The sequence below is a fragment of the Elgaria multicarinata genome, chromosome 1, assembly GCF_023053635.1.
Source record: "Elgaria multicarinata webbii isolate HBS135686 ecotype San Diego chromosome 1, rElgMul1.1.pri, whole genome shotgun sequence".
Classification (NCBI taxonomy): domain Eukaryota; kingdom Metazoa; phylum Chordata; class Lepidosauria; order Squamata; family Anguidae; genus Elgaria; species Elgaria multicarinata.
Genome location: NC_086171.1, coordinates 71,890,532 through 71,913,757, shown reverse-complemented (window position 1 = coordinate 71,913,757; position 23,226 = coordinate 71,890,532). Strand labels below are relative to the sequence as shown.

The following is a 23,226-nucleotide window of genomic DNA, read 5'->3' as shown; positions in this document are numbered from 1 at the left end:
AGGAAACTCCTTCCTTCCACTATAAGCAACCTCATTCCTGCTTAAACCAAACGATGCACAGTAAGCTTCCCGCCCCCCTCCACCACCTTCCCAAGCTCTCCAGTAGCTTTGCGCTTTTTTCTTTAAAGAACTGCTCCCAGCCAATGAACGTTATTCCATAGAGACTTTTAATGCAGTCATCAAAACACAAGGCATGTGTTCAGTAATCACTTTTTTCTTACATCCCCCCTAAGGATTCATGTGTAATCAGGAGTGGTCACGTGATCCAACCATTATCTGATTTACATATCTACAAACAGAAGATGTGTCATATTTCTGTTTGGCCTTTGGGGGGGAGCAATCTCTCATTGTACAATCTCTCATTGTACAAAACCATCACTGGTTGCTGTAAACAAATCACGTCAAAGGCAGACTGTCAAAGGCTTTTCTGTTCAAAGAAATATGTGCCGCTTAACAAAGATTGCTTCTGGTAAAGACAGTGATATAAAACTGAACCAACCACATATCCGAGGCAAGTCTGCTGTGTTCCTCTAACAATAGCTTCATTTTTTGGTAACACAAAAAAGTCAAGGCAAGTAGTTCCCACAGATCTTTTTAAAATTTATAAAGCAATCAAACAAGGTATAGAATGGAATACAGACATAATATTAGGAAGTGTTCCTTTGAAAAAATTGAAAGCATTGCATTGGCAAACCATTTAAAACATGATCTATTTTTAAAAGCTCTCTTCACAACAAATGAAAGCTGATACAAAAAATTTCACTGGTGTTTTTTTTAAAAAAAACTTGACATAATCTTTTCATTCATACACAGAAATATGTCCTGCTCCCCTTCCCAACCTCTTAAAGTAGAGATTGCTGGAATTTCCAGTGAGAGGTGCAAGACAGAGGGTCGTATTATTGTGACACAGTAGTTAAGAGTGCCAGACAAGGATCAGGGCCAGTGAGATTCAGGTTCTAATCCCTCTACAACAATGAAGTGGATTGGGTGATCTTGGGGCAGTCACTGGCTGGGTTCACACATCACACTAACCCATGGTGGATGGCAAGCTACACTGGGTAAGTGGTTCTGCAAACAACTTTCTGTGCTCCCATAAGACAATCAGGCAAACAAGCTACACAGAGTAATTTCTTTCACTCACCCTGCCCCTCCTCCTCCTCCTCCTCCTCTAGTTCTCCCACCCAGTTAGTAAGTATCCCAGCTTCCATTGTGGAGGGGATAGAGATCACCTGACGAGAGCAGAGCGGTGGCAGTGTTTTTGGCAGCTCTTGCTGAGCAGCTCTGTAGGCAATCTCTGTTACCCATGCTGGGTGACAGACTACACACCAACCCACTGTAAATAACATAATGCTTACTGCAGATCTCAGGGTGGTTTATTTGGGAGAAATAACCCACTGTGGGGGGCAGGAACTTCCCACAGACAACACACTAATGCATCATGGGTTGTTCCAGAAAAGAAACCATCATGGGTTGGCGTGTTGTGTGAACCCAAACACTATCTCAGCCAAATCTACCCCCTGAACACCTTGGAGGAAGGTTGGAATAAAAATGTAATAACCAACAAGTTTAATTATCACCCAGTGTTGGAAACACAAAGGGATGAAGAAACCACTCTACACAATCCCCTATCCCCACCCCTGCCTGTCTAGAAATACCAGTTATTCTATCTCTCCTACCTCTCCTCAAAATGGCTTCAGTGTCTTAGTGCATAACCATTTCATCTCCCCAGTTGGTGGGATGAGGTACACCAGAAAGAGTGGATGGGCAAAGGAAATGTCTTTATGTTCCCAAAGATATAGGTAAGGGGGAAAGCACACATACTACTGTATTCTGAGACAAGCAAAACCACAACTCCTCCTCTTCCACTCTCATTCACTCCCCTTCCTTCCCTCTCACTCATGATGCAGTGGATAATGTAGACCCCATCCTCCCAGCCTAACCCAGTCTCCGGTTCCCATGGCTACTGCTGCTATTCATTAGTGCCTGAAGTCAAGGGCTAATATCATAGTGTTGACAAGTCTGAGTTTTTAGATTTTTTTTTGTTCTGAAAGACATTTCTTTTCCTAAATCTATTTCTTCGCAAATCTCTGGGTGTGAAACTCTGTATCAGGCCTTGGAAGAACTGCTTTTGCATGCTAATAGTTTCAAGAGTTAACAGAATGAGAGAGGTAGCTGTATTTTATTTTATACTGTAGTTTTAAACTTCTAAACTTTTATATTGTATGTTATCCTGTTGTATTTTACAATTTTAATTGTGGTGAACCACCCAGAGAGCTTCAGCTATTAGGTGGTATAGAAATGAAATAAATAAATAAATCTCATCACATAGAATATGCATGGACTAATATGTTATACGCAAATACACATAGCATAAATCCATTAATGCCAGAGCAATCCAAGATCCTGAAAATGGATGAGAGGAAGAAGACAAAAACAACTAACAAAAGGGTTTAAGCTAGCAAAATACAAATATATATTAGTGAAAAATGCTGGCTGATTGATCTCTTTAAAAAGTCCAGTGAATATTATTTGTTTATTTGTAATGCTTTAAGCAGTCAAGCGCAATTGTCTAATATTGTGTAATAAGGTACAACATGCCAGTTCATGCATTAATAGCTAAAAGCAATGTCTAGAAGCAGTGACATTTTTCACCCAAACAATAGTTTTGGTCTCCTGATTTCTATTTGGAAATTAGTATTTATGCATATTCTTTCTAGTGCAATGGCTGTAATAATGGGACATAATTTACAAGCTGCCAGTACCCCAGATATTTCAATAGTGGAACAAAGAAACAGAGCAAAAAAAGAAGTGACAGGTATCTGTGATGTAGGCACACATAGTTTAGTGCCATTTGTTTGGAGCAATATAATCCCAAACCCTCCTTTTACATATTATGTTCAAAGTCTATGAAAACAAAAGTTTCATATGCTCTCTCCCACATGTTTATAAAATGAGCATTATGAGAGCAGACAAGCTGTTGCCTATGGATGACTGGAAAAGCTTTTAGATCATCCTGATGTTGTTTCACCGTGAAGAGGAGGAAACACTGATGGTTTTAACAATTTGTAATCATAATCTCCTTCCCTAACATTTAAAATATCATGTAGGAATCCTTTTAAATCCTGTATAAGGAACAGAGCAGCCTCCAAGAATAGGAATTCTACAAGCTCTGCTGCTGTCTGCAATGTTCGTTTCCATGGAAATGGTTGTTCATTTGCTGATAAATAGGAGAAGCTTAACACACCTCTTGTTAGGAAGAATACCACATAAATTTTGATGAGGTTAAAAATGGGACACAGCTGATAGCCTGAAGACTTGGGAAGTAGTAGAAAGCCACAACAGAAGCATCATAGGTCTTGAAACTGAAGGAACTTATGGGTTAGATACCTGCACAGACTTGCAACAGTAATGCCATTTTGCATTTGCTTTATGGTTATTGACATTTTTTTAAAAAAGAAAGAAACCACAACAGTAACTGAGCTTTCCCACATTGTAAGGGCATTGTTGACCCACAGCAGGAACACAACACTAGCATGTTATCTACAGACTGAAGACAACTTGGGAGTCAGAAATAAAGGTTATATGTAGCACTTTGTCTTATTTATTATTAACATTTATATGCTGCCTTATTTGCTAAACACCCATTCAAGGCAGTGCACAGCAGCTGCCTTATATGCACAAATATGACATGCCTCTTGCATTATATATACAAATATCAGTTCATGTGAATGGTTGACATACATGAACAGTGTAATGGCAGCACAATCTGCTCATGGAAAAGAAAGGGGGAGTTTTTATCAGTGGGGTTTGCCAGGAATGCTCACAAAAGGCATCACTGAATCTCATGTGAACAGATATTTGCAATAGAGATCTGCTTTTATACAATTAAGAACTGGTTCTTAGAGGCAATGATTTAACAAATCATGAAAATGCAACCAAAAAGGGCAAACAAAGTGTCAGGAACTGTTAGAAAATGCTCCCATATTTTAATGACAAAATACATACGCCGGATAAATTCAATAAATAAATAAAATTTCTATCTTAGAAAAATACTACAGGCAACAGGAGTAATAAGCAGTATTGATATATCTCATACAAAATAAAATAATGAAAGCAAATGAAAAATCGTCTCAGAACTCAAGATGAAACATGCCAGAATTAAATTTGTGTTAACACAACAAATTTACACAAAGTAACTTACAATTAACTATTAGGAAAAGGTGTCTCAGATATTCCTAGACCAATAGAACCATATATAAAATTAATATAAATTACAATATAAAAAGATACTAATACGGACAAAAAAGTAACCCTACTCTCAAAAGGTGCTAGAAACTGAGAACCGAAAGGGATAGATTATTCTTTTTCCTACTGGCCTGAACCCAGATCTCTAAGTTTCCTGAACCCAAATCTCCTAGATCACACTTGCTATCCATACTGACCTAGCAAATTATGACTTGTATATGAAACTGAAGCTGTGGCAAAATCTGATCAAAGCTGCAATGAGGCCAGCAAGGAAGATTCTAAGACGCAAACACTCACATTCAATGTCATACATTTTTACAACTACATTAATATTTGCATTTTGAGAGATCAATTGCTACAAAGTAGAAGACAGCCAAAACTTGGTTTTAGACACATTAAAATCTCACAACACGTTCGGCATCTTAATCATTCAACACTCAAATCACATACAGTGCTGGATACTCACCACTGATGTTGCTTGAAATCATATTTCCACAGTTTTTCACTTCATCAAATTTCATAAATATTGTTTGTAACCTGAAAAAACACACCAATATATATCAGTACATACTTTAAAACCTCACTCCTTCCCCCCACAATCCAAAATTATTATTTTAAATTACAATTTAAGGGACTCCCCATGATTTTGAAGGCTTCCCAATAACTATGCAAGCACCAATTTCTAGAAATACCCACAATGTCAAAAATACAAAGAATGAAGCTAAAACATGACTTTCAAGATTGGGCTGATCTATAGGCTAGTGTGTTTTTAAAGTACAGCAGAAACAGAATAATACACTGAAATGCAGATGATTTGGTTTAATACATTCTTACTTGAATGCAAGTTAAATGTGTCAGATACACAAAGCAGTCAGATCACATTCTCCCTACTAAACTAATGCAATCTGCCTTCACAATTATCCACAAAAAACATACTCATATCTATCATGAGTTCACCCATATACTTCTTGGTTTCCCTTTAGGATGTTGTCCCTTTGGTTTTCTCCAGTACTCTTTTTCCTTTCAGCTTGCCTCATTCTTTTATATGCCCAAGCCATTTCAGTCGCTGTGTCCTAATTTCAGCAACTAATGTTGGCTGGCTTCCTGGTGCTTGCTGTTCCTGGAGCTTTCTAATCCTCCAGATGTTAGATTTGTTAATTCTTTTTACGTAGCTCATAACCTGTTACCCTATTATTTAAGATCCATAGCCCAAGTTTCAAAGTAACATATTCTCTGTAACTATTATAATATTGTGTTTAAATTTCCAACTGGGCAAAGGAGTTTTTAGATGCCCATAGAAAGCAGAATGTGGGGCAAGTTATACCCACTTTATATTCTTAATTAAGTGGAAAAGCATGTTCTAGTACCATGATATGCTGTCTGAAACTGCCAAATTTGTTAAAAGTATAGTTCTTCACAGCAAACTGATTTGTGTCATTTTCCTTTTCAAAAGACACTGCACATATGATCCTGTATACTACTGGAAATAGTCAAAAACTCTGCAACTCTGGTGCTCACTTTTCTTGCAACCTTGAATTCAAGTTCAATTTCTCAAAGCAATGATTAACTTCAAACATAACAGCAGGAGCAATCTGCATGCGACTGGTAAGTGTTCAAAGTAATTACTTCTTGAAAATTCCTCACCAAGGGAGGGGGGAACACAGATTTTTAAAGGAGACCGTTTTTTTTACCACTTAGACTAGTTCAGTCTCAGTAGAACAGTTGTGAAAACTCTTTACAAAAATCATTATAGTGCACAAGTTGGGACCATGTCCACCAATAGCTTTACTGTTCTTCAATAAACCTAAAGATCAGAGCTCTACTAGTGGCAATGTGTTTGTGTGGGTGACCTTTTCCATTCTTGCAGCCTGCGCTTCTCAAGGGCACCTTGTGTTCCTACATAAAGACAGGTTATCTCCTTGTTACCCCAGTTCTCTGAGTGGTCATCAATGCAGTCATACATGAGGATTCTGTGTATGCACAGAGCAACTCCAAGAACATTGTATTACTTTAGGTTGAGAGTTAGATCTCACAGAGGTCAAAGACAGATCCAGAAGTGCCCATTTTGTTTTATGTTTGCAACCATGAAAGGAGTGCAGTATCCCTGTTGATGTTTGGATTGTGATACCCTCTTGGAGAGAAGGGAGTCCATCTCTTCTATATGGCAACGGGAGAGATGGAAAATATTTGACTGAAACGTTTTGTTGAAATCTATCACATAGCCTAAGTGAATAATGGAGAGCACCCAACAGTCCCAAGTAAAGGTGACCATGCACCTGCAAAGGTTCAAGAACATGAGCAGATAAGCTAAAGGCTATCTGAACGAGCTCAATGTTCTCACCTAAGGGACGAAGACCTCATCTAAGAGAATTGGGCCCAGAAGTGAACAGTAGAACTCCCCACCCTTCATACATGGCCAAAATCTTCCTGGGAAAATGTGGCCAGTGTCCCTGAAGTTTGCCATCATCTTACTATTGTCATGCAACTCTTTTGTATCAGCATCTTTTCAAAACAAGGCATATATGATGTACTTCTTGACCTTTTTATCAGGTATGTTTTCCCCTCATCTTTATCCCAGGTGCTAAGATCTCACAGTACCAATCATATCACCTCAGCAAAATTTACAAGCACCTTGTACAGAGTGGGACATTTCTATTGCTGTCATTCATTTTAGTCCATTATGCTGTTTTGATGTTTGCTGAATTCAGTGGTGCCTTCAGCCTAACATGGCAGCTTAACAATTTCAGTACCTGTCTCCAGTCCAATGATGGGGTGCCAGGCTTGGGGCTGACGTAAGTGACAGCAGTAGTAGAGTAAGTGTGTTCCTTTTTGTGTGATCCTACTTAGTTGAAACTGATGACACCAAGGGGTGCTTGCGTTCCTAATCTATGTGGCCTCTGAAGCATGAATTCAAGTTTTGAAGCTGATGAGACAGTACCCTCAGAGGCTAAGTGCTAGCTCTTTTGAATGTTTCTAGTTGCTCGGAATCCTGTTCTCCCCTTTCCCTTTGATGTGGCTGTCCCAGGGCCCATGACCAAGAGCACTTCCAATTGAACCATACATCTTTGCTATTATTCCATTTGGGATGACTCAAGGCTTGTCTCCTTGATTTAGATGTTTCCAATTACAACGTAAGAATTTCTGTTCTGTTCAAGGCGTACACCAGTCTTGAGAAAGTCCTGAACTCCAATGCAGTATTTTGAAATAAAATTCCTCTCAAACAATCCAAACTCTTATTATACCAACTGTAAACCTGTCACTGCTGTAGCAATTTCTCATCTAGTTCACCAACCATGAACAAAAAAAGTGTTTCTAGGAAACATGCCTGGTGGTATCAAGATCACTGTGTAAGAAAAAACAACACAGTGGACAGTTGGCCGAAACGTATAAGATTTTGATCCCTATAAATGTTATACTACAAGCCCAAACGGATATTTCACCATCTCATCCCACCAATTCAGATTCAATTCAGTGCAGCAATTTTGAAATGGCTGTATTTCCTTTTTAGAAATAAGTAAGAAAAAGCAAATAGTCAGCTAATATGCACACTTGCATATCTATTATTTTGAACAGCAGCAGATGCCATCAAAAAATCCCTTTCAGAGTTTTATTCACAGACACCCTTCTTGTGTAGCGTCAAATCAGCTTCAGTAGCATCACAAAAAAATAATCAAGTGCTGACTGCTTGATTACTGTAATTTGTTTAGTTTTAGATTAATGTAGAGTAAAGCCAGCCAATCATAGCCAAATGACTAGATGCCATTTATTTACCAGGTATATATCCAAGTTTGGGTGGATATCACTGGCTATAGCACTTTTCAAGGAACAGGGTATTACTATTTACTATACTGAGTGCAAATATGGCAAGAAGGCTGTTTCAATTAGATGCCTAGCTTTGTAAAGCATACTAACTCTGTTCAGTATCTACTATCTTAAATAATTTCTTACAATGATAGTCAGTTTTCAGTGGCAGGGCAACCAATTTACAAGTTCATTTCTTGTTTATTTATTAAAGTATTCTAATGCTTCCTACAGCAAAGTATCTTTTTAGGTAAAAACAACAACACCTTTCTAAGAACAGGTAGATAGCCTGAGCAAATTTCCAGTATTAAATCTGGCATTTCTGAAACTGAGTTAAATATAAATCTACATTTAAAAAGTTGATTGGACTAATGTATGAAACTGAAAGGGGACCACACAGAAGTTAAAAGCCATAGCATAATTTGCAAGACAATGACTAGGGTAACTACAAACTTAGAAAACTTCATTCAAGCCAACTATATAAAGAATGCATTGATACTGGAGGATAGAATTCCCACAACTAGCTAAAGTAAGGTAGATACCTAACATAATATATAATAATGGCATCCACATTTTTTTTAAAAAAATCTGACAATTAACTGTTTAAATATTTTAGTTTATTTAAGATCTAGAGATTGTACACACATTATTATTATTATTATTATTTATTTATATAGCACCATCAATGTACATGGTGCTGTACAGAGTAAAACAGTAAATAGCAAGACCCTGCCGCATAGGCTTACAATCTAATAAAATCATAGTAAAACAATAAGGAGGGGAAGAGAATGCAAACAGGTACAGGGTAGGGTAAGCAGGCACAGGGTAGGGTAAAACTAACAGTAGAAAGTAACAGTAGAAGTCTGCACAACATCAAGTTTTAAAAGCTTTAGGAAAAAGAAAAGTCTCCCTTTAGAAATCCTACTATGCTATGAGAATGGCCTACACACAATTAAAACTAGGGGAGATGGACCAGTGGCACACAGAAACGGTCAGTGCTTGAAAGAACCCCTCCTCCAGAGTTCCTTTCTCTGAGCAGAGACACACACACACAGAACTCCATGCTTCCCTCTGCATGGAGAAAAGTAAAATGGGTGGAGCTGGATGACATAAGGGGGAGGTTCAAGGTTTCAGGGGGCAGGGTGACATCATACTACCTACTTGATTGGTCTGGGGTGGGGCTGGGGATACAATCTGGCTCCTGGACAAAAAGGGGTTTCTCTTCCTGATTTAAATGAATGCAATCTGTTTACCAACTTGTAATAATGAGAAAAAACTTTTAAATGACTCTGCAACTCATTGCTTAGCACTTTTCTTTCATAGAAACTGATCGAGTAATGACGTTTCTCATACAAGTCTCAAAGTGTTTAGATTAAACTATTTATATTCAAGTATTTCATGACCATCTTCCAAGTGACCTAGACTCGAATGATCTAATTAGAAGAAAGCTATAAAATAGCCATTTATTGGCAATACCAAATTCCGGGTAGTAAAAATAAAAAGGCCTAAGAATGAGTGGATCCTGCCAAACTGGGGAAATGGGAAATGAAAATACAAATTTAGTGTCAAGCAATGCACACTAGTGCAAAAAATCCTAACTTTGTATATACACTGGTGCTGAGTCACCAAGAAGGGAATCTTAGGGTTGTGGTGAATAGTTCAATGGAAACATTAACCCAGTGTGTAGCAAGTGTGAAAAAGACTAATTCTGTTGGTGATCATCAGGAAAGGGATACAAAATTAAGACTGCCAATATCATCATGCCTTTATATAAATCTATGGTGTGACCACATCTGGATTATTGTGTATAGTTTTGGTCATTGCATTTCAAAAAGGATATTGTAGAGCCAGGAAAGGTGCAGAAAAGTGCAACCAAAATTTACAAGGGTGGAGCAATTCCCAATGAGGAACACTTACAATGTTTGGGGCTCATTAGTTTAGAATAAAGGCAAGTAAATAGTAACAATGATAGAGGTATATGAAACTATTCATGGTGTGGAAAGAGTTTTTTCTCCCTCTACCATAATTCCTGCATTGAGCAGGGAGTTGGACTTGATGGCCTTACAGGCTCCTTCCAACTCTACTATTCTATGATTCTATGAAGCTGGGAGCATCCAATGAAACTAAGGAAATAAAGCAGGAAGTACTTTTTCACACACAGTATAGACTATGGAATTCACTACCACAAGTTGCAGCAATGACCGCCAACTTAGATGAGTTCAAAAGAATAAAGCTATCAATGGCTATTAGTCAAATTGTGTATACTATCTCCAGGATCAGAGGCGCAATACCTCTGAATACCAACTGCTAGGGAATAAACTGGAGAGAGCTTATGCCTTCCTATCCTACTTGTGGGCTTTCCAGAAGCATCTGGCTAGCCATAGTGGGGAAACTGGAGGCTGCAGTAGACTGGACTGATGCAGGCACTATTTATGATCAAGCAATAGCTGAAGCAGCATATATGGTAGTTTACTACTATAATTTAAAATAGGAATGAAGGATTTCTAAGTATTTAAGTAGGAATAAAACACCCATTAAGATCCAAGCACTGTGTGGGAGCAGAATCCTTCTCTGTTTGCTACTGAAACAAAGAATTTGGGCATCTTGCATAACGATCTACAAAACCTGCAACATCATAAAAATGGCGATAATTCCACTTGTATCAGTCAGACTTAGGGTGAAATCCTATGCATGTTTGGACTGAAAAAAGTCCTACAACTCCCAGAGGTCCCCACGCTACCATGGCTGCCTGTGAAATGCTGGGAGTTGTAGAACCTTTTGTCTGTCTAAACATGCATAGGATTTTGCCTAGGAATGCAAAATTGTTTAAATAACATTTTATTCATTGTTTTGAAATGAAAAAGTATAAATAGTTTTTCAATTTCTTCAAATTTCCAGGTTTTCTATTTCAGGTCTCATAGGACAAGAGTTAAAAAAAATTCTGGCTTTTTTCCACCATGGCCTACACATCTACATCTCGTCTTCCTGGTTGCAACAATATACTACAGATAAATTGGAGTCCAAGTCTAAAGGAATCTGAGTGCTTTTATCCACAAACTGCCTTGCAAACAAGTCAAAGTAGGCTTCTGAACTATCTTCTCTAAGGAGCAAGCTGAGTGTCCTACATTAAGGAGTGTAATTCTTTATTTCCATTTTCTGTTTTTCAACATCTTACAACAAACAGCACTGTAAAACATTTCCTTCTTAGTACGACATCTGCTATAATATTCTACTCTGAATAAAAACTTGAGAAATGTCCCAGATAAAAATAGAAATAAAAATAGAGCAAGCCACTACCTTATCCAGTGCAAACAATAGCAACACAAAGGAATGAAAGTGTTGTTGGGGCATTTTGATGTTGAAGAAAATATGACTTAAAATATCCAGAATGTGAGGGACAGGGCAATTTGCATGCATGTGTAAGCAACAGCTCCATAGTCGGCAACGCGATCTCAGAGAGGGAGAATAGAGGGCATTTCAGTGGGTGGGGAGGAGATCAGAGAGGCCAGGACACAAACTATCCTGAAACCCTCCAGCCTGTTAAGCAGAAATGCAGGGCGGGGGGCAAAGATTGCCTCCATCACATCTCCCACCTTGCATAGGATGACAATAGGCCTCCAAGTTCAGAGGCTTACGTTTAGAATAAAAACTTTTTAGAATAAAAAACCCAACCCTCTTACAATTTTGGCTGCTATGGCATATAGCATCACATCAATTACAGTTTGAGCCATTCTCTCATGCCAAATTGACTTTATGGGTAAATCCAGATTTAAGAATTGGAAAGAAAGTGTTCTTGTGGAGGACATGGATGGATAAGATGATTTTTACTTTGGATTAATTAATAGGCCCAGACGCCAAATTTTTGTCATTTTCTGGTTTATGGGCTAAATATAATTTACCTACTACGGCTGAAAAGGGGGGAAAGTTTTTAAAAAGTTGCTACATCTCTTGCTTCCATTGGTTTCCAGAGGTTAGATTCCTTAATACATAAACAATGCTAAGTCCAACCATTTGCTAATGTGGTCACTGACCACTTATAGTCTTATGAATGAGTATTTGGGGATGGTCACATAAGTGCTTCTGGAAGAAGGGCATAGTCAAGCCCGGGTAACTATAAAACACAATCAATTAGAAACCTTGTTGAACTAATTTTTCAGAAATTTGACTCTTCAAGGACCATCCAAGGTGCATTAGATTTCAGGACAAACAAGTATATGTGTTCACTAAGAAGTAGCTCAGAATTCTTAATAAAATCTCACTCGAATCCTGAAACTTCAATCATATCAAGCAACTGTGGTTGTCCAAAAGGGCAACAGAAATGTGAAAATAGAGGTATTTTATATCATTTTAAAGTATTTTTATCAGTTCTGTAGATAAACAAACATTTTTGCTCTAAGAGTAAAAGCTCACCAGCTACAGAGTAACATGCTATAATTATACAAAGAGTGCCTATAGCTGCTAATACACAGTGAAAGAGATGCAGCTGTAGCTCTCACAACCAACCCAATCAGTCAGCCAAATGTAAACAGTGCAATCCTATACATAACTATTTATAAGAAAGATCCATTGAAATCAATAGAGCTTATTCCCAGGTAAGCGGGTATGAGATTGTAACCTAAGTATCAATACTTACAAACTTCTGCCCAGAGAATGAAGGAAAGTAAAATTAAGACCTCAACAAAGAGCAGTGTTCATTTCAGATAAACTACCAGTTCTCCAGCTAATACAGGATGCAGGAAGGGCAGCAATCTCCTGCAATGAATCCCAGGCCTTAGCTAGACATAAGGTTTATCCCGGAGTCATCCTGCCTGCTCCAGGGATATCCTGTGTGTCATTTACATGAACAGGGATGATCCCGGGATAAACCTTAGGTCTAGCTAAGGCCCCAGACTCCTCCTTCCCTCTCCTCTTCTTTCTGCCTCTGTCCATCCACCTTCAACCACCACTCACCAACCTCTTTTTTTTTTTAAGGCAAGCACAGTTAGCCAGTTCCAGCCACTGCATTTCCTTGCCTGATTCCAGGGTCCTGCCCTCCCCTGAAAGCTCCAAGGATTCCAGGGCTAATACTGAGCATGTGCACCCAGCGCACATACTGAGTTGTTTCCAGTAATTTGCCCAGCACAGGTGCAGCATGGGGAATAAAGCCTCAGGCTGAAAGGGTGCCGGGGGAATAATCCTCCAAACAGTGCCATATTGATGCTTAATACAGTAGTATAGAGGCTTGGCGCAAGACTGAGGCAGTCCTAATCAGCAGGATCATTTTGTCATTTGGCAAGGAACGGTATGCCCTGAGCAAATCATCGTTCCAATAACGAACTACATTGCTGTGCAGCGCAGCCAGAACATGGGAGGGTCAAAGAGCAGGAGCATCATCTGTTTTAAAACAACAAACATTGATATATTTTTTTCCTTAGAAGGAGGAAGCCATCTTACAGTGCGAGCCTATACATGTCTACTCAGAAGTGTAGACATTGACTTCTGTGGGACTTACTCCCAAGTAAGGGTGTATAAAGATGCAGCCTTGATCTGCTTTCTGGCTTTCCTCCCATTTCTTGTGGTTGCTCAAGCATTTTTTTTTCCTTTCTGGAATGCTCTGTAGATGTTGAGAGGGTGAGGGCCCCACTCAGACCTTGCTTAATCCATGCCTGTGGTTGATTTCTCAGAGGCATGGAGAGGGATTGGTGGTGCTCACATAAAGAGATACAATTTTTGAATTCTCAGAACTTGCTGGCCACGCTTACCAGCACTTTGGATGCTTCTCTGTGTGGCTCTGAGAATACATGTATTATTTTAATTATTATCATTATTATGCCTGTGTGAATTATCCCCTCCAAATCATCTTAGAATCACTTGATTTTTTGTAGAATAATCCCTGACCCTTTATTGCTGGGACATGGGCCTTTGCTAGACCTAAATGAAAATCCATGGAGAAGAGGGGAGACCTTGTATTATGAATAATGCAAGATCTCACCCTCATTTACACATGAGGCACGACGAGCTCAAGAAGAGAGCCGTCGCGCCCGCCATTTTAAAAAAACTTTTAACGCGCCGGTTGCGCACAAGAGGACAAGCGGCAAGGTAAGTGGGTTTTTTTTTTTTTAAATGATTTCCCCGCTCCCCCTGCCCTAGCCCTGATGGGTGCGACTAATCGCACGGAGCCGGGAAAAGCCACGGAAACGGGCCACATGCTCGCAGTCTCAGCCCAAGACCGCGGGAAAAAGCGGGGCCAAAGGGTAGGCCTATATTCCTGGGCCAGGGAGGGTTGATCCCTGCCTGAGCTCGGGATCCCCTGTGCATCATCTGGACGCAGAGGGACAATCCCGGGTATCACCCCTGGATACAGGCTGGTCTAGCAAAGGCCATGAGCTAAATTTGATATAGACCAGTATATGACTTATTTCTCTCTTCATTTCCTAAAATTAAAATATGTATTTTTAACTGTCAACATAGTAAAGCATTGTTTTAGTGAAGATAATATTATGTGAACTGCACAACTACTTAGGCTAGAAATTTTCATGTGAAGATTAATATGTGAACAAAAATATGTATGTAGTCCAATTCAGGAAAGACATAGGTGAAAGTAAACAATTAAAAGTTATTCACATTACTCAGGTTGCCAAGGGAGAGGAGTGCTCTAAGGATGACACCAGATGTGTTGTTGTTTTTTAAAAAGAAGCCAACTAATAGAATACAGCTCTCATGCTAATAAGCAGCATCATAGGAAAATTCAAAAAAGCATATTAATAGCTTTTGTTTTGTTTAGAACTTTCTCCTAGAGTATGTAGTCTTACCATCATGCCAGTATCAAAAATAGATCAAGCCTCATAGCCAAATACTATTTTAAGTTTCCCAAGAACAAATTTGGTACATCCTGCCATAGGAGTTTAAACCAAGACTGAATTTGATGCCACCTTTCTTAACATGATATAGACATAACTTTTTGAACTAACCAATTTCAAATAATTCATCTTGCTCAGTGCTATCCTGGGTTGCAAGTGAAGAGGAAAATCGTGCAGATTTGCACTATTACTGAAAATATTGTTATTCCAGGTCTGGCTCGAAATTGTGCTTATAAGACTGCAGTGATAACCTGCCTCCACATTACTCATAATCAATGCTTTGCTTAGCTTAACTCTCTAAAGCCAGTGGTATTGCTGTGGTTCACAACAACTGTTTAAAATATTTGTAAAAAGTTTTTTTTAAAAAAATGAACCAGAACCACTTCATATTCCACATATTCCTCAAAAATTATAGAGGTCAGTTGACCTGTGGTATTTTATCCCCCAATACCTTTTCTTTTTAAAAAAGAATACTAAGCTATCAGCAGTCTGATTTATCTCTATTGAAATGAACAGAACAGTGAAACCAACAAATGCCTTTAAGCTAACTAGAATCCACTCTATCCAAAGCAACTTTTTGAAACACAGGTAGGAAAACTAACAACATTTTGCTTGTATCATAAATTTCATGCGGGATGAGGTTGGGATGAGGTTAACACTTGGGGCTGCTGGACCTCATACATACGTTTTATTCTTTTTATCCTTGGGGGTTAATTTTGTGCCTAATTGGTGTTATCTTGAAAGATGTTAATACTCTCACAATACAAACTTGTAACATTGATTTTTCATTTATAATGTTCTTATGGGGGGATCCCCATTAAGCTTTTGAGGTACATAGCACTCTTACCATTGTTTACCATGAGCTTAGTATTTCACCTGGGCATTTTTGCTTTCTGTTTTGCTTTCTCTTCTGGGTCTTAACATTTTGGGGTCCAAAATATAATAGTTTTGGGGAATGAGATATGAATAAAATCTAGTTTGTTGCTCTTAAACTGGGTTCATTTTGAAATCAATTGCATCTCTACATACAGCTAGGACAAGCGGCCCACTGGACCCTAACTGTAGAGTGATACTGTCAAAACAAATGAGGGTTAAGGTAGGCTATTCAACTGATTTTTTGCCCCACTGCCTGATCATTTGATTCTATGAAACATTAAGGAAACATCCCTTCTTTAAATGAAATATCAGTTTTCCTCATTTTCTTGCAATTTCTGAAAAACTCACATTCTAACTAGGCAATCAAAACTAACAAGCTTTTATAAGGCAGACAACTTTGCCACATTGGTCAACCTCAAAACTAGCATTCTGCACAATTCTAGTTTATTTGCATAAAGCAGGGCTGGCCATCATTTTTGGCCTGAGCCCTTCATGTGATGCTGGGTTGGGAGCACAAGTATTTGTGTGTGTGTGTATACACAAACACATACACACACCAGCCTGTTCCACTCCCCAATGATCCCAGCTGCAGCAGGATCACTTGGAGGGAAGGCTAAAGGTTCTAACACCATCCCAGAAACGCTCATTGGCTGGGCTGCAGGGACAAGTGGGTGGGGCTCTCAGACCACATAAAGACGCAAGCAGCCTGTGGATTGCCCACTCTTGGTATAAATAATGTCTTCCAGACACAATGCTAGATTGCTAACAAGTGGTGTTTTGTCTTGTTTGCTCAACTCTCTTTTATTCAGTTTTAAGCAAAATGAGTTATACTTTCATGCTGCGATGTGCACTGTATGTACAAGTGCAAAATCTTATAAACCGATTAGATATATTTATGCATATATAATCATATAGTTATTAGTACAATTACCAAACTTACCTTGCAGAGGGAATTCCTCTTTTGTTAAGGTCTATTCTTACTTTCTCTCCTACATGTCTATAAATCTCCACAATTGCCAATATTGCCGCATCTCTCACCTGTGTGCATACAATGCAAGTATTAAAACTTGTAAAGAACACTTAAAAGGTATGACAATGAATATGTTATGCATTATTATTATTATTTACATTTATATACCGTCCCATAGCTGAAGCTCTCTGGGAGGTTTACAAAAATTAAAAACAGTGAACAATAAAAACAAATATACAAAATTTAATACCATATAAAACAAACAAAAACAGACAATATCAATTTCAAACAACACCTAATGCTTAACACCTAATCTTCCAGTTATTTGCACCAGGACATCACATGTCTACTGTGCAACAGTTGTCAATGTAAGAGAAAGGGTTGAAACAAGGCTGCACATTTTTAATGAATCAAATGCATCACTGCTAGATCTTTTTGAACACCCCAAACAAGGAAAACAGAAAGAATATACACTTAAAAGTTTTAGAGATGCCAAATCCCATTCAGACCATTTCCTGAAAGTCAACCTTCTCTGACAGACTGTACTGCACTAAAAATTATTGATCCATAGTTATAACCTGCATCCTCACTGGAAGTACAGCTACTACAGCAGGAATAAAGTATAATAACTTGCTTGCTGCAAGTTTCTATAACCAGGATGAGGAGAGGCAGATTACAATCACTCCTGAGACCAACTAAATATGTATTTAACAGAATTTACTTTAAGAAGATTTAAGCAATATTAACATGAACAAAACAATTAACATAACTATGAATCAACTATAATCAACTCTTTTATTCAACCCACAGTTCTCTTTCAGGCACCAGTGTCAGGTTTACTGGACCAGCACAGATGTGTATCCCTATTTGCTTGTCTGTCTTGAGTAGGTGCACTCTTCAGTAAACTGCAGCCTGTCGCTTTCTTCTTCTCCCAATGTTGTTGATTTCTCCTTCTTTACTTCCAGCTCTCCCTCTTCCTCTCTCTCCAACTCAACCACCCTTTTTCAACAGATTTTTTGCTTTTTCTTCACTCCTTTCTTTGCCCCTCCCACTTAATTCAGCCAACATTACAAGGCCCTTGGACACAGGCATTACACAAGCAAGCCTGGCCTTGGCACTGGGCATAACAGGACATTTGCATAGGGCACACTGGGATAACTGGTTATCTGACTGCATCCCCAATGTCTTAGGTCCTTGGTGGTAGCAGAAGCCAGGCTTAGCTCGAAGGTACTTTACCAATGCCTGTATCATCCTTGATTGAAAATATGTTATATTTATATAGTATACATTAAAGGTTGGATCCAGGCTCTGCCTTCTGTGATTAGAAGGGTTCTACTCAGGGTGGTTGCCCCTGCCTGATTTTTGGGGATTCCCTTCCATTGCTCACTCCATTCAGCAAATTTCCATGACCATCTGTATAACATTTTCAGGGGGCTGAACAGGCTGCCTGAGGGGAGGAAGGGACAAGGAAGCCTGCCTCAGTCAGCCCAGTTGCATGTGCTGTAATCTAGATCATACAACCATAAAACTACCTAGGATAAAACCAATCTGAAGAAGTTTCTAGACCAAAAGTTCCATGAGAAAGTTGCCTCACTGTTCCACCACAGTGACAAGTAATAGAATATAGATCTATTTTCTCTACTTTATTTTTAGGAGGAAAAAGGGAGGAAATTCGACCTCTTGGTCTGAGCTTATGGAAATTCACATTGTTCTGAATCTGTAAGAATCACTGGCAAATTCACTTACAGGACAAGTAATATAATGCAGACAGTGCAAAAATCAGAATATATGGCTTTTTGTTAAATTATAATCCTACCTGGCTATTGGAGTCTCCAGACAAGATGCATAAGTGTGGTACCAGTTTGTTGAGAATTAATGATTGTGCACCATAGCTAGAAAAAAAATCAAAACAAGTGTCATTCTTTCCCTTTTACACAAAGTATCAGCAAACACTACCACACGACAGCTCTAACACGTCTAACTACTAAATCCTTATAACCTGGGGAACACTGCGGATAAATTTAAGAACAGAAATTTAAAGTAAATGAGGATTGAGCATTGTTTTCAGTTTAAAGGTCTTTTTTGTTTTGTTTTTAAATACTAAGTTCATCGAAATAAATATATAACCAGAAACGGAAGAACATTCATTTTAACAGCTTATTTCCATAAAAATAAAATACATACGCATTTAACGTTGCAACAAGACACAGACACACTCCTTCTCGTGAACGATAGTTCTTGTGTTTAAAGCCAGCAGCAAGACGATCCCAAATTAACTATTTAAAAAAAGGTTAGATTATTGAATGAAAATGCATGGTACATAATACTAATGGTACATGCATACTGACAATTATAAATTAACACTACAAATTCATTAAATATTATATGAATGCATGGGACAAAAAGTTTTAATCAGACTAATTTACACCTGCTCCAAATTGTATATATTAATGCTGGTACCAAATATTGCAGTTTTCAGAAGCTAGAAACAATGTAAGAATTGCAGCTGAAGGTTCAAGTCAGTATTTCTCCCATGTCAACCTTTCCTGGTACATATTTTTTTAAAAATCCCCATTGTGACTTCAATATCCCCTTCAATCAGAGATTTTAAAACCGATTGGTTTTAATGTATCAATTTTTTAAAGTATTTATTTTGAACATTTGTACTGCTGGTTCTATTTCCCTTCCAATTCCACTGCTGTTTCTGTTCTTCAATTAGCTTCTCTCATGCTCTCTGGATCTTTCTTCTATTATGAATTACTTGGACTACGCTCAATTGCTCCTATGCATGTTCATCTTCCCACATTCATTCCTTTCTTGGTTTTATCTTTATAATTCTTGATCTCCCAGGACCTGTGCTGTATCACAACTGCCAATGCTGCAAGCTTGAAGCTTACACAACTAGATTTGCAATGATATTTCTAAGCAAGCAGGTTCCAACTGCAACTCCCTTTAGCTGCAATGCTGCCATTATAATCTTACCCGTTCAGCAGGCATTCAGGAGAAAAAGGTTGCCTAGCAACTGCTGCACAGTGAGCAATAGCACATTTCCCAGACTGCAGCATTTCATGATTTAGACCCTCCCAGTATTCAAGTCATGCTGTAGCATGATCAAAATAGACAATGTTGCATGTGTGTGTGTTTGTGTGTATATGTGGATTTAGTGCAGAGAATTACATTGTTCCTGTCCTTTAAAAGACTGGATAATACTGTAAGATAGGCCAACTAAGCAATACCAAATATATATTCCTTAATTATTTAAGTAGTTTCAACAGTGCTGAAACATTTTGCTGGAATTGTACTTCAATAAGCACCATTTCATTCCATTTCTGTATAGATTCACAAAATTGTCATCTTCAATTTAGCATGGCTTTCAGACTATTTTTAATGTAACATCCCAGTGTTCATTAGGCATTAAGATGTTTTAGTTTTGAACATTTTAGAATTTTTCAGAAATATTGGGACCAGCATAAGCTCAGCTGGAATTTGTGCAGGCAAAGCACTTGGCAAGAGGAAAACAAATACTATTTTAGATTATTATCAAATACTACTTTTTGGGTAGGATCACAGATCTGTAAAACACAAATATGATTCCAGAACGCTTCCAAAAATGGCCACAAGGAAAAGCCAGCAAAATTAGCAACAGCAATTGTAAATCTGTCAGCAAACAGTGTTTTCCTTAGGATATTCAAACAAGTGCTTGAAAGGTATTATTATCATCATCATCATCATCATCATCATCATCATCATCATCCCACCTTTTGCCCAATACTGGGCCTCAAGGCGGCCTTACAAAATTTTACAAGTCCTTAACATAGATGGAGGACCAGATTATTCTTCAAAGGCCTGCCGGAACAAAGAAGTTTTTGCCTGTTTCCGAAAGCACATCAAGGAGGGAGCCAGCCTAGCTTCCCCGGGAAGAGAGTTCCAAAGCACTGGAGCAGCCACTGAGAAGGCCCTCTCCCAAGTTCGCACCAAGCGTGCCTGTGAAGATGGTGGGACTGAAAGAAGAGCTTCCCCAGAATATCTCAAAGCACAGGCAGGCTCATAAGGCAGAATATGTTCTTTCAGATATCCTGGACCCGAGCCATATAGGACTTTATTGGTCATAACCAGCACTTTGAATTATGCCCAGGAACAGACTGGAAGCCAATGGTGCTGTTTTAACAGGACAGTTGTATGCTCCCTGCAACCAGCCTGGTCAACAATCTGGCTGCAGCTCTTTGAACCAGCTGGAGTTTCTGAACACTCTTTAAAGGCAGCCCCACATAGAGAGCATTACAGGAATCCAATTGGGATGTAACTAAGGCATGTGTCAACATGGCCAGGTTAGTTTTTATTCACATAAAAATGTTCTGGGAGTAAAAAACACACACACCTAAAAATGAAGTGTTCAAACAGCTGAACAGATTAAACAAATGTTGGACTGAGGAAGCCCCATTGGAACCAGGTAGAAACATTAACAAGTGATATTAACAAATGAAGGTAACAGTCAACCCAACGGTCAAGTGTTTTTAATGGAAATGTGAGTTACACAACTAAGAATACTACTGTCTAAGTCCCTGAAGGAATTCTACAATGCCGGATCCAGATATGAGCTGGGAGAACTAGGGTTCAGTCTACTGCAAGCCTATGTGGATGCTATGTTCCTAATCCCTTAACAGGGTGTAGGATCACATGCTTCCTTCTGCCCACAATTCCCTTAGTTCTCATAGAAATTCTCCCTACTAGCCTTAAATAAGCTAAACAGTTGTATCAGCACCTTTCTTTCACTGGATCATGCCTCAGTAAAAAACCTTAATTGGTGTTAATCATAGAGTCTAGCACTGCTAATGTAACCCTTAACCATAGTTATGACCAGGAAAGTGGGCTTGATCCTTGCCTGTCATTAAATGGCTTACTACATCTAATAGGGAGAGAATGTCCAGCTGGGTCCAGAAAGTTATCAACTCCTCCTTGAGAGAGGGAGTGTTTCCAACCACTTTAAATGAGGCAGTTATTAGGCCACTTCTGAAAAGCCTAACATGGACGAGGTAGAAGAAGTTAATAGCTAGAACATAACTATATCCCCTTCTTGGGTAAGCTGCTTGAGTGGGTGGTTGCCGGCCAACTCCAGGCACTCTTGAATGAAACTGATTATGTAGATGCATTTCAATTGGTTTGCAAGCCTGGTTTTGGAATAGAAACTGCCTTGGTCACCCTGTGGGATGATCTTTGCCAAGAGAGGGATGGGGGAGTGCAACCGTTGATTCTCTTGGACCTTTCAATGGCTTTTGATACCATTGACCATAGTATCCTTCTGGATAGACTATCTGGGCTGGGAGATGGGGATACTGCACTCCAGTAATTCCGCTCCTACATGGATGGCCAATTCCAAAAGGTGGTACTGCGAGGTTATTGCTGTATCCCATGGCAGTTATGTTATGGAGTGCCACAGGGTTCTACGTTATTCCCCATACTGCTCAACAGCTACATGAAATTGCTAGGAGAGGTTATTTGGAGATAAGGACTGAGGTGTCACAAGTATGGATGACACCCAGCTCTATTTCTCCTTTTCATCAAATCCAGGTGAGGGCAGAGGGTGTTCTGAACCAGTACGTGGGTGCAGTAATGGACTGGATGAGTGGCAATAAACTGAGACTCAATCCAGACAAGGCAGAGGCACTGTTAGTGGTTGGTTCATCTGCTCAACTAAGTGATGTTCAACCTATTGTGGAGGGAGCTGCACTTCCAATAAAGGATCGGTTTTGTAGTTTTGGGTTGCTCTTAGAGCCAGCATTGTCACTAGAGGCACAGGTAGACTTGGTGGAATGGAGCAGCTTTTATTAACTTCCCAGAGAGGCTTGCCTGGCACCTAAGTTGCACTATTTTATTTATTTATTTATTACATTTCTATACCTCCCAATAGCCGGAGGTCTCTGGGCGGTTCACAAAAATTAAAAACATTCAAAGTATAAAACAACAGTATAAAACCATAATAGAAAATACAATATAAAAGCTCAACCAGATAAAAACAGCAGCAATGCAAAATTACAAATTTAAAACACCAAGTTAAAATTTATTTATAGACTGTTAAAATGCTGGGAGAATAAAAAGGTCTTCACCTGGTGTCTAAAAGCATATAACGTAGGTGCCAAGCGAACCTCCTTAGGGAGCTCATTCCACAGCCAGGGTGCCACAGCAGAGAAGGCCCTCCTCCTGGTAGCCACCTGCCTCACTTCCTTTGGCAGGGGCTCGCGGAGAAGGACCCCTGACGATGACCTTAGGGTCCAGGTAGGTACATATGGGAGGAGGCGTTCCTTCAGATAGGCTGGCCCCAAGCCGTTTAGGGCTTTAAATGTTCATTTTAGGTACCAGACGAAGACCTTCTAATTCTCCTAGGCATTTTAGTTTTTCAGTTTCTATTGTTTTAAATCTGTTACTGTATTTTAAATCTTTGCACTGGTGCTAGGTTTTATTTGGTTAATATTTTTATTTTATACTGTACTTCTAAAT

At 38.9% G+C, this 23,226-nt stretch overlaps 1 protein-coding gene across 10 annotated transcripts in view; it reads right to left on the bottom strand.

The window, feature by feature from the left end:
- The window catches only part of CLASP2 (cytoplasmic linker associated protein 2), a 129,858-nt gene that overhangs the window by 95,049 nt on the left and 11,583 nt on the right, over positions 1 to 23,226 (bottom strand). For all 10 annotated transcript variants that reach the window (XM_063130115.1, XM_063130123.1, XM_063130141.1 and 7 more), the window contains exons 4-7: positions 18,916 to 19,007; positions 18,548 to 18,623; positions 16,702 to 16,799; positions 4,712 to 4,782 (exon numbers count right to left, since the gene is read on the bottom strand). In XM_063130115.1, coding sequence (XP_062986185.1) covers positions 4,712 to 4,782; positions 16,702 to 16,799; positions 18,548 to 18,623; positions 18,916 to 19,007 — 337 coding nt within the window. The remainder of the gene's footprint in view (positions 1 to 4,711; positions 4,783 to 16,701; positions 16,800 to 18,547; positions 18,624 to 18,915; positions 19,008 to 23,226) is intronic.